Source organism: Helicoverpa zea, chromosome 18 (assembly GCF_022581195.2).
Source record: "Helicoverpa zea isolate HzStark_Cry1AcR chromosome 18, ilHelZeax1.1, whole genome shotgun sequence".
Classification (NCBI taxonomy): Eukaryota; Metazoa; Arthropoda; class Insecta; order Lepidoptera; family Noctuidae; genus Helicoverpa; species Helicoverpa zea.
The window spans coordinates 4,533,880-4,551,714 of NC_061469.1; the positions used below are offsets into that span (position 1 = coordinate 4,533,880).

Genomic DNA, 17,835 nt, shown 5'->3' on the forward strand with positions numbered 1-17,835 from the left:
AAAAGTGTGACGTCAGTAAACGCAATTAAAATCAACTCGGTGAAGAATTACAGTCTCTGAATCGTAAAACTCTGAGTCACATGGCAGGTTGTCGTCGCCCCAATCTGCAAGTCGATCATTTGATTAACGAAAGAGACCTTTCTTAATTTGTAAAAGCTCTGCCAGATCGGTAATTTCGATTGGAATTTCCCAGTCCAAATGTCTGTAAGGGCTTTTAGGTTAGATACATCAGTCATTTGAAGATGGAACATACAGCCCTAATTCCAACTAGTGTCCAAGGCGTAACTAAAGTAATAAATTAAAGAAAAAGAAAAATTATCTCATTTTTAATGTGAAAGCAACTCTGTCTCTATTTTAAGCAGTCACTCTAAAACAGCAGAATCTATTGGATTGAAATTTCATACATAGATAGCTGAAGATAGGTACCCCGGAGACGGACATAGACGGACGGAGATCGACTTTTAAAACGGGAGTGGTACACGGATTAAATCATGGGCTGACGTACTAACTATAAAGATAGAAGAAGCTTAACTACGATAATGCATTTGTTTTTATATTATTTTATTTATTTTATTTATTCCTTTATTTCAGGCAACTAGGGCCCATAAAAATACAAATACACATATATCGTACATTACAATACTTATAAACTACAACTACTAACAACTAACAACTAATTAACAACTAGCCAATTTCCCGCGGTTTCACACCAGTAAGGCCTGTACCGGGATACAATATAGCTTGTGTTACTCAGGAAGGGTGTAGATTACCAACAGTAGTTTAATTTATTGTATTTATTACTATTTACCTACAATATTGAAAATTATTTTTTCTTGTGTAGATGGATGGCAGCTTTGGAGTACTCCATAGACAGGTGGATGAAGGCCGGTTGACGACGAGCTCTCTTCTCAGAAGATTCATACGATTTTATATAACTTTAGTTGTTTAAATATATTTATTGTAATTCCATGTTTTGAGTTATTATATTTATTTTCATTCATAGTATTATCCCATTTATTTATAAAAAAAAAATTTTTGTTTTTGTCATACAATAGGTATCTCTTTAATTGATAAGTTTGATGAAATAGTAGCAATGATTACTTAAGATTACGAGTTTCTAAAAAAAGCGAAGATTTTAAAGTTACACACACACATGTAGAAATTATGATATTTTCTTATAAATGTTTTAAAGCTTTTATTTTCGATCTTGAAATGTCAAATTTAATAACTCGTCTCCCAAAAAATATTATAACAAATAAAAATAAATACTTAATCAGAGATGTATACAATCAATGGCAGTCCATTTAAATTGAATTGGCTTCGATCAAATCGAGGTTAATAAATTATCACTTTCAAATTATCAAAATAATTGGTATGACATAATCCTTTACCGAAATCTATTAGGTACTATTAACCCATGATCGTGAATCATACATATTATAAAAGACAATTCGCTAAAAATCCAACGTGTCCAAATATCGGAATGACCAGAAAAATATTTCCTGCAATTAAAGATCCCACCATACGTTATAGGCCCAATCAATTTTTACAATCTGGTTATTTCGAAAATGGGATTGAAAACAATAGCTTAAATGTATCTTCGAAACTATCCTGGTAATGACATTTAAAACTTAGCGCCTTCGGTAATTGAATTGTGAGATTTCACATGGCAAGACGGTACTATGAGAAATTAATTGAACACGCTATCTGGGTTCACTGGCATACATATAGTGCTCGAAATTAATCGTTTTATTTCAAAAACTGAAAAAAATACAACACTAGCGACATTGCGTCCCGTCCCTAACCATCCTTAGTCAACGGCGAAAAAGTTTGATACTAAACAGCTTTTCAATATCAGAATAAAAATTATTAAAAAATATATAAACATTTTATTGATATAATTATAAATTGCATGTAATTTTTTTATATATACATTTAAAATATATAAAGTAGATATCATGGCAACGACGCATCGAAGATGATACATGTTTCATTAAATGCTTTAATCTATGTAATTCTAAATAGATATATAAAAATAAAATATATCAATGATGTTAATCAGTAAAATCATTATATAAAAATGTCTTTTTATACACCTGATATTACGACTGATGAATATGAGACTAAAATGGAGAAATAAATAATTCAATAAAAATATTCCTATCAGTATACCTTTACCAGTATACATTCTTGGAGGCGAATGATGAATAATATATCGATAATATCAGCAATTCGAATATCTAATCGATTATAGAAAGGCACATAATACGAGATATTGAACGTAGAGTAACGACTGACATCGGAACGATATTAAAATATTGAAGATGAGATCTAAGACGGTGAATAAGCTGAAATAATATTCCTACTAATAGTAATGTAATATTTATTACATAGGTGTGGAACGTAGTAACAATAGGTAAATAAATAAATAGTAGGTATCAATATTGATGTGCCAATTTGTTAGTAAATATTAAACTGTAGTTAGAATTTACCCTAAAAAGCACAATCCATTGGATATAATTAATTTCGTCGTTTTTATCTGTAACCCTGTAATTAAAATGGTGATTATTATCAGTGTTGTGAATTTTTGAATAATTATTTACAATATAAGCTCGTATAATTTTATGTAAGTATTATTATAATTTCTTTACAATTGTTGTAAATAACGAGATAATTTTGATGACGGGTTACAGAATTTATAAATCACTTTATATTATTCGAAATATTATATTAATTATGTAATATTATAAATGAATGAATATAAATTAATTGATTGGTATAATCCCCTTAGAATGTGGTCCATACTAGGTGACTTAAATTGTGCATTAAACGATATAAATAATAGGAAGAAAAATTAAATCCATTTTGATGACTTGTATATAAATTAATCAGTAAAAGCTCAATATATGTATTTAAATAATAATAAATAAAAAGACTTGATTGTAACAGAGTCGGTTTAAAGCTTATAGTATAGTGTAGTTATTGTAAATTAGTAAATGTTTACATAGTGGTGTTAAGATATAAGTATACATTCTGTTTTATCTATCGCAAGTTTATAAATGCACGTCATTTAAAAATTATAGTTTATGGTTTATTGGTAATTCATAGATTTATCAACAATATAAAAGAATAAATTATATACCTAATAGTTATTGTAATGTGTTCAGTAAATAAGTGGATCAGGAGAATAAAAGAATTTATTTATTCTTATCAAAAATATTACGTCTTCGTTTCTATCATGCCAAAGAAATCATGTCAGAATTTATTTATTGTGAATGTTGCCAAATAAGAAAAGAAAGTTCTGTTAATTAATAATGATCTATAAATGTTTTATTTAAGATGAATATAAATGATAAAATTAGTATCAGTCAGATTTTTTAAAATAATATATGTGACTGTATGAATAGATTTCGTTGTAATAAAGATTAAAAAGGAAATAAAATACGTTTTTAATTTACTCGTATTATACGTTTATCAAGAATTGTTTATGCAGCTTCTGTGGAAACTATTTTATTTTTTGGAATAAAACTATAAATATGTAACGGTAGGTAATAATCCTAAAAATATTTGTTCAAGAATAATAATAACAGCGAAACCGATTCAAAATAAGAATAATGAGAATTAAAAACATTATCAATTAGCGACTGCAGTCGAAATTCATGAAGCACGATACAAAATCCGAAGGCGGTGTTAATTTACACGACTTATAAGCTACTAACACGAAAAATAAACAATTCAACGATATCCTTCCCTTTTTTATCGCTCTCGAAGTAAAAACAGTGTGGAGGCTTCGGTGGGGCGGCGGTGAAGGCGCGGGGCGCGGAGGGGCGACGCTACAGGAGCGCTACTGCCTCTGACGACCGACGACGGTAGTACGCGCGCTCAACTCCCTCCAGTCGCGCGCCATGCGCACGCGCATTCTCTACCAACCGGCCACTACTATGAACAAAAGTGTAACCAAACCTCAACCTTCACAAGGATTACAGTGAACAAACTAAAAGTGCATTTATGTGTGAGACCAAGTGAAGAAGTGACAGTTTAGCTACGGCAATAACATTTTCGTTCACAGTCTCTATTAACTGTTTTATGGCCTGTACAGTGCGTCTATTGTTGTGTTCGCTTCCACTAATCTCCTATTCACCTGTCGCAACGCCACCTACTGCGGTTGGACTATGAAATGTGACAAAAAATTGCAATGGACAACCATTGTACGCATGTGGACGCCAGTTTGTAAACTTTGCGGGTTGACTACCTGACTTCTGGAGGGTTGGACCTCGACAGATCGGACGATTGATCGCCCAACTGCCTTGTGAGTGGATATTTTTTTACGATTTTTGTAATTTAATACAGCGGATGTGGAATAAATTGGGTAGTCTGGGTGAGCTTTGCTACCTGTTTTATCGCGTGCCCCTCATGTTATTGTTTTCGACGCATATGCTTTAACAAAAACAATTCTGGGAACTAACGGGGCTGCGGTTTGGTCTATTGTTCTATTTTACAGTGGTGTTTATTTAATGTTTCCTGCCACCGTGCTCAGCGGTAATTATCTTGTAATTGTTTAAGGATTTACAGCCAACGAATTAGCAAATGAGCGGCTATTGTTTTGACGCGTGCCTGAACCCTACGGACGCTTTAACCCTACCAGTTTCATGCCTACTTGTACTTGAACAACTTATCTGTTGTAACGGTAACATTTAGCCTATACTATCGGCCATGCACCTATTTATCAATATAAATTCATTTCCTGTAGCATAAAAATGCGCTCTCCTATTGCTTATTATACCAATGTACATTTCTTCAATTCATTCTGTATATTTTCGTCTATAATCTTTCTATCATTAGTTATTACTGTAGGAACTTCCACATCTACAGATAGATGCTGAAATAAACCAGGTGCAGCTTGCCTACACGGGACTTTCAACCCTATATCAATGTAAGGACAGGTCAAACCAGCACGTTCCTATCTAGATATTACTGACATTGCCGTCTGCAATGACTTCCTTATGTTATTATTCATATGCAATTACAGTACTTAAAGCCTTAGTCATATGGTAACATGGCTCTTAGAAATTTTCATTTATGTCTTCATTTTCATTGAACATGAGAAAATTTTCAAGAAAGTTTATATACATGTATGACCTCTGTTTATAGCTATTCCAAAATGATTAGTTACGGCAGCCTTAAAAGTTATATATAATTACAAAAAGAATTAAAAGGTTCTGTTGTGATTACCAGTTTAGGACATAATCACGAAATTTACAACATCCAATCAACGAAACATAATAAAAATCGCCATAAAGACTAATTACATTTTAGATTCGTCTGACGAGCAATGCTTGACTACGATTTAAAATGCAGGACGGCTCACTGGTTCTACTCTTTCATTAGATAGGGTACCTACTATTGACAGATTTAATTAAACATAGTTCAATTACATCGACCAGGAAAACTACCTTTGCCCCAAAATACACATTTCAATCTTTTCAAAGTTCCCTATGCTCAGCAGCAGAATTTTACCAAAGCCGCTAGGATAGAAAACGACTTTACGATCCTCTCAACAATTTATCTGCGCAGTTTACGAGAGTCAAGGTATGTAGAAGGAATGCATCTACTGCCTAGTGTGCCCATCAAATTGCAGTGGGACAAAATTCTTCACTGATAGCTAGGAAGACTCACACACATAGGAATGTTGTGGGCTTTAGAACTGTAACTGAATTGCAGAAGACACGTTGTGGTGGGTCCCAACTGTTATTTTGAACATCTTTGGCAGTCATTGTGGATAGTCGAAAACCAAAGGGCTTGCCCAGGTAACTTTATGTAAAACATAGAAAATCAGTTACATCTGCATAAGCTGCCTACAACAATGTAATTGGGTAAAGACTAGACAGATGATGAAGACTGGTTTCTTTAAAGATGTTGATGATGATTCTAAACTATATTATTATATATTATATATAAGAGCTAACAATACTGATAAATCAACTTATTAATATGATGAACCTTTCAATGGAAATCTAGATACAGATGACACTGAAGTTATTTGTCTACAGCAAGCATTTATGTTAATTGAAATGACTGCAATTAACAGTATATAAGTAAGAAAACATTACGCAAAGGTAACACAGTAGAAACATCGGAAGGTTTTAATTGTTCTGCAAATAGTAGTTAATCTTAACCATCAAGAGATAGCAGCGTAATCTAATCAAAATATGATAGTTATCGGTACTTTGCGACACCGAAAATGGATGCCGCAATATAACATCAATAAACCTTTATAATTTCCAAGTATTTTGCGTTTTTGAGGTAAGTGGGGATTTACTGTTACTGGAGTTTGATTGGTTATTATCAGTTAGAGGTACAAGTGCAAGTAAATACGAGTCCCGGTGACGAATCGAGCGAAGTTTTACCAAGGATTAACGATAGTGGATACGGTATTGTCTATGCGATAGTAGGAGTCAGAAATGATATTAGAAATTGAGTACGTGCGCTCTAATGCATGATTAATGAAGAAAATATGGATGATAATATTATGATAATCTATTTGGTTACTGATAAAGAAGCAAAAGCGTGTAAGATTAAGTACAAATAGTTTTAAAGCCATTCATAGCTTCACACAACAACTAAGGAGAGTCTGGAAAGCCAAACATAGAAATTAAAAATACCGAACATGAGAATTTAGGATACCTATCAGCATGGAAACCAAAAATGCAAGTTGTTAAAAGTAAATTTATATATCTATTTTTATACGAGCAAATACCAAAACGCAATTAACCATCGGCAAACATCAAAGAGATACGTTAAACCGATAATCAGATACTGCAGTTTATCATTGTGCATCAGTCTAAGTAACACTTGTTTTCGCGTAACGACCAACAGTTAAGCGCCATTTTTTAAAAACTTCCGCGAAATGCCGACTTGATCTCAGATAAGCAGCGCGACTAATCTAAAACAGGATTTGAAGTAAATTTTTATTCGACGCTTTTAGTAGCTAGCTGAAAAGTTGGTCACGGTAAAAGATAAAAAATAAAATGATGAAGTGTTCATTTCTAACAGAGGACAATATTTTCAGGGGCTGCGGGATTGTTCGAAAGAGTTATAGCGGCCCTGGTACATAAAGGGCTTAAGAAGGAACTTGATGGGTTTTAGTCCGTAAGAGTCTGACACTCAGGTTACCTATTTGATGATTCCCATAAAAAAAGGAGAATGTTTCATTTGAGCATGCAGGTAGGTACTTGCTTACCTACACAGGCATAGGAAATCATCATAAAATAAATTTGAATTGTATTAGGATTAATACTACCACCAGCTCCTATATTCACAACTGCAGCCCAGTTTCCCAACATTAAAACTCCTCCCATGAATATTCATGCTAAAATGTTAATGATTTCATCTAAATGAATAATATAGAGATCGCAATGAAATATTCAGTGTGAATTGGTGGTGTCATGTGAAGAGCAGCTTTTTAGGCGTGTATCTCGATCCATAAATTTCAATATATTTTAATCAGTCTTTCGTAATTGAAAGTTCAAAATTAGTTAAAAGGTGCCGCCTAAACACGTGTTCAGTGGAAGTTTCTCAAAAAGTTAAACGAGTCCTTGAATGCTTGAGTTAGTAATAGGCTAGTTTCCTAAAAAATAATAATTAGTCCGTCTTGTAGATTGTCCAAAATTAAGCGATACGTATTTTTTCTTTTTTAAATTGGATCAGAACTTGTTAAGATATAGCGTGTTAAAGTTGAGTGTGACGTCACAAGTTGCTACAATTTTCAGGACACTGTGACGTAAAAGGCCCCCACTCCTAATTTTTGAAGTGTATTATCTTTGTCATTTTATGTTTAATTAAAAAAAGAAAAAATACGTATCCAATATTTTTTGATTATCTAAAAAGCGGACTAAATATTATTTCATTATTTCGACCCTGGACACTACCCTATTGTACTATAAGCCTCAAGCTTTCTAAACGTTCGTTGTTTCTTATGGTATTTGTAACTATTTCGTTGATAGACAGTCTAACGTAGTACATAACTTTAATACCCGTTTAGTATGGTAACATTCTCACAAAAACCACGAAAGTATTGTTTATCGATGGATTAGGAAAAGGACAGTTAAGCTTAAGAGAGTAACAGAGTATTGAAATCTAGGGAACTTTAATATAGACAATGTTTACGTATTAATAAATGAAAAAGCATGTAAAGTACAGGCAAAAAGGTTCATTGAAGAAAAAACATAAGCAGCTACTTAAGATCAAGACCCAAAAGAAATACAAATAATAGTTGAAGACCCAAACGTAAATGTGGAAGTTTACATAATCGAGGATATGAAACATGTTTCCTCAATCTTGTTAGTTCCCATGGAAGAAAGAATATTTATTTCTTACTCAATCATAACGGATCAATAATTTTGACGAAACTTGTATTCTACGCGAATGAAACCGTGGAAAAAACTAACTTTAATTGCTGGGATTTACTTAAATTCTATTGTCTTAGGATCCATGTTGCGTATGCCTACGTAGGAACATGATTGTGCGAAATACCGTACATTAATCAATCAAAAATAATGATTCTTGCACATCTTTAAGGATAAAGTCTCGTGTATTCCATAGAACTTCATAGAATTCTTTGACTGTCTCACGACTCGACTTTCTCAAAAACATAATATGAGAAACTTGTAATCAATATAGGCATACTAATTTGACTGGACAAAATCTCCTAAGACACAAAGCTACTTCAAATGTCTTATTCGTAATTAAAATTTCTCTAAGAACACAAAATCGTTAACGCAGACACAGTAAAGGAGGGTCTAACTTTATGTAATACGTTGTAGAGCAAAAGGAAACCATACTTAATTAAATTCTTAATATCGATTAAGTTTGATTGGTTGAAATTCGAATAGTGGGCAATACATGATACTAAGAACCAAGCATTTTCTGCTTGACCAAGATTTTACCAGTTTACAATTTGTATTATAATGTAGAAGACATGGTAGTCAATAAGCATAAGAAATGTGGGTGAGTTGAAACTAGGGATGAGATGATACTAAGCCAATAAAAAGGGCTAAGGTCTTTTCATTTAGAACTAAAACGAGACTTCACAAGGTCTTTCAGTGTTTACAAATCAGCAACAACATCAAGAAATTTAGTAACCATTTCGAATCCAGTGACGTTTCACTTTGCTAAATGGACCTCTAAACTACTCCAAGTGTTGCGCGCCTGCCTGAGTTGAAACTCACGACTTTACAGACTTATAAGTCTACATCATTACTACTGGATATTGCTTTAGGAATAACTAAAGAGTGTTATTTATGGTTCTCTTTGTCCATACCTACAGGAAAATAAACAATGTTGAAATTCACTTTTGCAAACAAGTTAAGTGAATACTATTTATCAATGAAGAACTTTTAGAACATTATGGTCAAGAGCACAACAACAAGAAAGACATGGCACAATTCTATAAATAAAATATACTTTCTATAGAAAGCCCATAATCTTATTTCATAAGCAAACACTACACAGTTCTTATTTATGATCGCAAAACAACCGAGATCAACAGTCAAACGGACTTCACATATTACGAACATAGAGATACAAGCGTATCTCTACAGAGTTGTAAACACACGTATTCCCAATACGAGAAATTTAAATTTCCAAGGAAATCGCTTTAAAGTATTCCTTTTAAAAGCTTTATGTTATTGAAATGACCGGTATTACATCCCAGCCTCCATTACTAACTACACTGTCCACATAAATATTCATATCACTAAATTTTCAAACCGAAACAGAGATAAAAGTAGTTTTACTGCTTCGGTGCAAGTAAGATGGTAGAAATTCGATCAGGCTCCTCGAGTGCGAAGGGGACGCTAAATATTGGCTCTAAGTGTAAGAAGGATAGCAACAAAATCAGAGGCTTTTACGGTAGAACGGGCAGCGAGCAGTGAAATGCGGGCTTGGTACACCTTTTTCGATCTCGCTTGAATAAATTGAATTCAAGATTAATCTTTTGTAGTTGCTATAAATGACGGCTAGATTTTTCCGATGTTAAAAAATATGATGGGCAGAGCAATAAAATATGTTTTTATGAGTAAGATTAAGTTGGATTGAAGCATCTTGATGTTTAATCCGGCCATATATTTATAGCATCTGCGCTAGCATACAATGAGATTAAAAAACCAGTATGCAATTAAATTTTATTGGTTAGTTATACTTATGATAGGTGAGTATAAAGTTACGTATGATTTGATTTCAAATTGACGTGCTCATAAAAATAGCTTCAGCAAAAAACAAACAGTTGTATGGTAGAAATAAAACCAAAATGGCGTCTGAACAAATCGCTATAACCTTCATTTGTGAACAACAGAATAATGAATAGTGCCGGGAGCGCTTATGAGGTACGTTTCCTGCCCAACGCGGGTACTAAAAACAAATGCCAGAAAATTCACCGCACAAAGGCTAAAACACAAAGAAAACTTTCCTCCCTGAACATAAAGCGACGAATAACAACAAAACATAAACGGCCATTACTAGACAACAGAGTATTAAGTATACTAACGCCGGAAACTTTATGAAAACACGCGGCGCAAGAGTTTAAAACAGTTTTATTGTCAAAGCATGTTACCCATCTCGAATGGAACTAGGATGAGTCGTAAATCTGAGAATAGCGATGCCTGTGACTATATTAGAGCTGTACAAATATTGGGTAATATGACAGATAACATATAGAGGCATGGCCAAGCATGCATTTCTAAATTATACTTATTTTCAATCATTTGGAAAGTCAAATTCGTCATTCGTATATTCTATTTTTTACAAAAAAGACAAACAAACAAAAGAAGTTTAAAAATGCGGTCGAAAACATTAAAAATAGTATGAGCCAATCATTTATTAAACCTTCCAGACATTATTTATTGAAGGTTCTCATATTAGGCGTTGCCGTTATTTATTAAATTACCGACTCCTCCGAACAAATGGGACATAAAATCAATTAAAACTAATGCGATTAAAAACACAATTTATAACTTAAGACGCAGTATTGTTGATACCAATCACCATTTACTTGAGGTCAACATTACGACTTTGAGGATAATAATGTTAAATTTTTAAATAAATTACTTGAATTTATAGTAAAATCAAATCAAAGACAAGTCCGTTATAAATCAAGCAATGACACTAATGTCGATACTGTGTCCAAATCTGGTGCTCATTAACATTTTCTGATATCACCAGAAGCTTGAAACTTATAAATTGTTGAATGATACATGAGCGAACTAGATTTTAAAATAAAACTTCGAACAAAACGTTTGTAGCATATAATATGTTAATTTTAAAAGAATATAAAGATATAGATTGATATTGTGTTTTAATTCGTTCGATTTAGATTTTTGTTCGCTTAATTTTGCGAATTAAATATACCTACATATCGTGTTTTGGTATTAATGGATCCAAAGCAACGAAATTCCTCAAAACCACGAATATCAGTAATGCTTTATACCTATCTTAAAAATGTTTATTTATAATACGTCAGTAATTTAATTTATGGAATCAGTAAATGGTTGGAATTAATGCAAAAAGACGGAAAAGCTACTGCAATTTATTATAATGCAGAAACTATTTGTTAAAATAAAATTAGCAGCTTGTTCGAAACCGCATATACCTACTGAAAATGAGAATATTTTGTTCGTAGTACAGAATACTTAGAAATGTTTCTGTTTTGCTACGGAAATGATTAAAAAAAAGATATATAGTTTAGACCTTGCGTTAACGTTTACCAAAATTTCTTGATATTTAATCCTCATTATGTCACACTGTCTCCTGTGGCGATCAAAGTTCTCATGAGAAACATCTCGCTCAATATTTCCTAACTGAATATAACACCACTAATTAACATTGATTTAAATTGTCAAATCCCACGGAGGACTTGACCATAACGCAGTATGAAATCAATAACATGTAAATGAGATTTGGTTAAGAATGATCTGATTTCAATACATTTGTTAGGTGAGAATTTATGTGTTATGCTAATACATTGAAACAATGCAGGGCTGCTTAATTAAGCATGTTTCTCGATCCATAAATCTAAATGTTCATCAGTCGTGGGATGGTAATGGAATACGTAAGCGCCGTATCTGGTCTTTGATCAAATGAAAGATTGAGATAAAATCTACGTTGGTAATATTAAAACGTTGTTAATTGAGGTATTTATCATTAATTTTCTGTGACTTTATATGGAGAGTCAATCTTTGACGATGTTTTAACGATAGAATATTTTACATGAGGCGGAATATTTTTTGGGAATTTTCCTTAATTTCCACAGTTTAGAATTAAGAATAATACCATACACATTACCATACACAGTAAACAATAATTTGTTTTTATTTTCAGATGTTCTTGAAACCGTGATGTCGGACAACGCCGGAGCCGTAGTATCGAGGGCGTCCACACCTCGCCCAGTCAATGACACGCCAGTCGCTGCGTCTCTCAGGTCTAGACATGACCAGTTCCTTGCCAGTTCAACTGAAAGAACCCAGCAACGCCCTTCCTCAAGCGGCAGAAATCCTTCTGGAAACTTCGAATCACCGCCCCTTCCCTACCATCGGCAGATAACAACAGGCTCCTTGCTTACCTCATCTCACCGCGAAACCTCAGCTTTTGTTCCTGTAGTACCAACTCGGTCCATGCACCCAGTCATATACCCCAACGAAATGCATCCTGCCTTGATACCTTCGGAAATTATAGAAAGGGAAAGAATGATGGATAGGGAAAGAACAGAACCGGCTAAAGGTTCTCCGGATAGAGCGTCCGGCAATTTTCCCAAGAGAAACTCATTTGATTTAATGGCTATGATGGTGGAAAAACGCAAAGAAGTAGCATTGCGTGAAGCTGCGGCAGCAATGTTACTTCCTCACCATAGAACATCGTCTATCGAAGGCATGATGTCTGATGGATCCTCGCAACCGCCTATTTACGGTCCACCCGGGCCATTTCTTGGTGCCCCAGGGCCGTCACCTACCGCTGCGGGAAGCTTTACTTTTCCTGGAGCGGGCCTGTTCCCTCCCGGGGCTGGTCCCCATCAAATGCATCCGCATTTAGACAGGCGGCTCCTAAGAGCACCTGGTCGAGCCTCAAGACCGAAAAAGCAATTCATTTGTAAATTCTGTAACCGTCAATTCACCAAATCGTACAACCTGCTGATCCACGAAAGAACCCATACCGATGAACGGCCCTACTCCTGTGACATCTGCGGCAAGGCTTTCAGAAGACAGGACCACTTGAGAGACCACAGGTACGTCAATTTTATCCAAATTATTTCATTATCTTGCACTATCATCATCTCGATGTAGAAAAGCCTGTACAATATTATTAGTTCACTCGTAAAAGCGACCACTCATCTTCCTGAAATTATCCTCTAACCGCCTTAATGCACAGGAAGTGATAAAGTGGTCTATTCCTATTCCAGATTATCATGCATACACTTACTTACTGTAATTATAACTTTTTCTATGGAGTTAATATCAAAGTGCCGCTTTCCTGCACATTTTAATTTTCTACAACACTGGTCGTAGTGTGTTTTACTGCTCATTTGTATGCACGTAACAAGCAGCCGGTGTAACTCAAGTTGCAGATGTTAAGCCGACTGTGGCCGTATCCGCCCGAATACTCGGAATCGGAATATTTATAAAGTTTCTCGATCGTAGCTAGCTCCGGCTTCTAAGAAATCTTTGTATCTTGATTAATAAGTAAAAGGTGATTATACTTTCAAGCTCATGTACACTTATGATGAAAAAACGTCGGCTGACGACTGTACAGACGAATGCCATTTGTTGAGTAATGTCTAAGTAGTGGTCGTTCGTGATTGTACTTTAAGATAACAGACAAATAATATATCGCTGTCTCGGACATTACAAGACAGATGAACTGATGGATTTTATTGGAGTATCTTTTGCTTGCGATGGTAATAACTATAGGTGATTTTTTATCATTTAGGCGCTACGAATGGCAAATACGTTGTCAAGGAATAAATCTTTTTATAACCTATTATTTATACTTAAATATATACACACCAAATAAATCACACAAAACGTCAAAGCATACTCTTAGACTTGCTTCGACGCCGAAACTGTATTTTACCCACACATGCAAACATTTTTGCTACAAAGAAGCTTGTAATAAGATTTAAATATTATTTTGTAGGAACGTCAAATCTATATAATACATAACTCATTAAAATGTACGATTCTTGTGAGGGTCGTCGCCTTACGAAGCGAATCAAGTAATTTTATAGCCAGTTATAAAAACTCAACAGTGTCAGTCTGATTCGAGCTGGCTACCAAACTTTGACGCTTCTTTACAAGTTTATAGCCTGTTTAGTTTTCCTTGAAGAAAGTTATTGCAATAATAAGTTTCTTCGTATTTCTCAAGTGTTTTATACTTCGTCCAATTAGACGTTAAGTAGCTTTTATCGAAGATAAAGTCGTTCCTTTTAATCCCGATGGTTAAATATTTACTACGTTTGTCATCACATGAAATAAATCAATCAATACAAAGCTTTTCTGACATTCCAAGAGAAAAGTACAAGTTATGTTAACACAGGTATTAAAACTTTCTTTTTTATAAATAAACAAAAGAAAAACGTTCGGTTTGAGGTATGGATAGTATTACGTAATTATTCACTATCACTAACGAAAACAAATTAAATGAGTTATTACAATCAACAGTTTTTTTGCAAGTGACGCCTTTCCATTTTCTTTGAAAGTAAATTTTTTTAACCACTTTATTTAAAAGTAGGAAGGTCTCGAATTCCACTGTATCTATACTTTTACAGTTCCTGTAATTTAAAACCTAATGGTAACTGAGAAAAGGCATGACCAATGCTTTAATGATTGTGAAAACATGCGATCACTTCAATCGATCTACTTTTCATATCGTAAAACATATCTTGTTTCTAATGTATTTCATGTGTAGGCCTTGTTAAGTCTAATTCAATTATCTCTATAATTAGGTGGAAAAATACACGAACATGCTGTTTTATGGCCATCATTTGAGTTTATCGTAAACATTTTAATTTAAAACCAATAAAATATGTGGCCATGGTGTTAGAACAAATGTTAGTGAACGTGAGAAACAGAGATTTGAAAATTTTAAAAGAAACATTGGTGGTTCTTACCGAGAAGCATTGGTTTGCCCGGGTCAGATAGGCAGTCTGACACCAGTCTAACCAAGGGGTATTGGGTTGCCTGGGTAACTGGGTTGAGGAGGTCAGATAGGAAATCGCTCCTTGTAAAACACTGGTAGTCAGCTGCATCCAATTGCGACTAGAAGCCGACCTTAACATAGTTGAGAAAAGGCTAAGCAGACGACAATGGTAAAACGTTGGTGACTCTCCGTGAATAGAATTTTACATTTGAAAGAGATATATAGAACTATTTTTTTATAGATATCAGCGATAATCCATAAAATGCGATTTTCTATGGGATAAACTATCAGAGCTCATTATAATAGAATATCACTACTAATATACTGTTATTAAAATGGAATTATATTTATGTTTTCTTAATTCGAAGCGATTCGTTTAATTTAATATTCAAATTGAGTATCGATTTCTTTCGGTATGTCGTGTGATGCTTTTGACATTCTTGGGTGATTACTGTTTGTGTTTAGTGCTATAACGAATTGGGAAAAGATAACAATCAGATATGATATTTAAAAGAACTGAACTGAATTGTGAATCTAGCAGAATTAGCCACTGAATGGTTAGGTACTTATGTGTCAATACGAGACTAAAAAATCTACGTCTCATCTAAGAGTCACTTGCAAAATATTTTCAACTTAACTTTTACTATACGACATACCTAGATATGTAATCATACCAAGTTCAAAAAATGAACCCACATTTTTTCCCAACACAGCTAAAAAGTTTTGCAAAAACATTAAGTTCTAATCAAACCTACATTACCGGCCACAGTTCCCATTCTAGAAAAAAACATGATCTTTGTGATTTCCTGATGAATTCGAACCAACTGACTCAATTCAAACCACATTATGTAGCAGGTTTTTTACTTACCCGCCCGTAATTAGTTTAAATTCTGATGACTCATCTTTTTCTATTGGCCCAGGCCATTATAGAGTACAGGACTCGGTACCAACAGCAAATAAATCAATCCACTTACAACTAGAATGCGAAATATTAAATTTTCCCGTACATTTTTATAGAACCACTTTATAAAGATGTTTTGGACTTTTATTGCGTCTACTGATTATTTTTATAGTCGTTGTCGTAAAATTCTTTTTGAATGTTAACCGGCAAAATAGTTTATGCTCATTAAAAAATATTACTAATGTTTAGATTATTATAATTTACAGAAAAAATAAATAAATGATGATATATTTTTAATAAGCGTTGCCTACTTCAAATTTTCTTGCTGACTGTACTTAGACGCGTGGATTAGTTGGGCCTTCGTGAAGCAATTTAAAACTATTATTATTCGGTACAATTCTGTACATCATTTTACGTCTATATTGAATGGATGTTCACAAAAAACGTTCAGTATTATTTCTCACTTAAATCGAATGATGAACGACTTCAACCACAGATATACATATATATTTATTTGTAATTGTATGTCTTCAAGAAAATTCCGTGAATAAAACGTAGTTTTAAAATACCAAGTCTGGATATCAAAGATGTTTTCAATTAAATCAATAGTGTGCTTTTGTATGCAGCTTAACGTCAACGGCCTGATGCAACGTTCACTCAGTCCTCTGACCATGAACACTTGACAGCTAATAGTTAATTTGATATGCATCATAATTTCATGCACAGCCAGTGTTCCATACTCTAAACCTTATTATTTTTTTCTAGTACAAACAGAGTCGTTTTAAAAGGAAAACCTCCCACTAAAACAATGTTTGCATAAATATTACTGGAAATATGAAATCATCGTCTCCTTATGATGTGCAGTTAATATTTTTTGTCGTACATAATTATGTTATGATTGCCTTTATAATCGAAGTGCATATGATGCATAATACCGTCCCATTAAACCCACTGCCGTAATTAATACCTTTGCAGAAAAAGAACGAAGCCAACGACAGGAACGTAATATTATTCGCAAGTTTCTTAGAAATATATACTAAAATGGCGAACGAATATTAAAACACGATTGAAAATATCAGGTTTTTAAGTGCTTATAAGGCATACTGAGGTCTACTTTGGCTTGAGTCGAAAATCCAAGAGATATCGTGTGAAAAGACTGGACACATTTTTTCCACGTCCTAGTGGTTTATTTTACAGGCGTGAAGTGACTCCCTCTGTTGATATTTACCCACTTTAGAATTTTGTACCCACACAGCCCACGCGTTCCCCTACAATGTTGTAAAAGCAATATTGAATGCTACTGATCTTAAAACATTCGATAACGCATCCGAGTCCGATATTGCGAACTCGACTTAAAAATTACAATAAAAAACAAAAATAATAAGCATATCGTATATTTTTCATGAATATTTAACAAGTTTACTGGCCTTACGTAAATATAAAATGGCTTTTAATGATTCTGTCTTATCGAAAATGGATCGGTAGAATCGAAGCCTGATCAGAATATTTTTACTTAAATTATGGACCGGACGTAGTCCTTCGGCAAGATGTATCATGTGTAGAATGTATTTTCTAACGTTTCTATACATCTAAAATACGAAATACCTCTTTTGCTTTCGAACTCCACTATCTAGTTACCCATTTCTAGTATGTAATGGCTGGGAATTTTAAAATTTTCTGCTAATATTTAAAAAAAAAACTAAGGAGTTCTCGTGGGAATCATCCTTGGCCCAACCCTGATTTTCAAGTTA

General features: G+C 33.8%; 2 protein-coding genes across 2 annotated transcripts in view; both read left to right on the forward strand.

Annotated features, from left to right (window-relative positions):
• The window catches only part of LOC124639115, a 53,347-nt gene extending 52,345 nt beyond the window's left edge, over positions 1 to 1,002 (forward strand). The window contains exon 36 of the mRNA XM_047176346.1: positions 842 to 1,002. Within this exon, the coding sequence (XP_047032302.1) occupies positions 842 to 893 (52 nt within the window). The 3' untranslated portion in view covers positions 894 to 1,002. The remainder of the gene's footprint in view (positions 1 to 841) is intronic.
• A 2,872-nt stretch (positions 1,003 to 3,874) lies between these two features.
• The window catches only part of LOC124638977 (protein bowel), a 35,122-nt gene continuing 21,161 nt past the window's right edge, over positions 3,875 to 17,835 (forward strand). The window contains exons 1-2 of the mRNA XM_047176160.1: positions 3,875 to 4,309; positions 12,373 to 13,273. Of these exons, the coding sequence (XP_047032116.1) occupies positions 12,390 to 13,273 (884 nt within the window). The 5' untranslated portion in view covers positions 3,875 to 4,309; positions 12,373 to 12,389. The remainder of the gene's footprint in view (positions 4,310 to 12,372; positions 13,274 to 17,835) is intronic.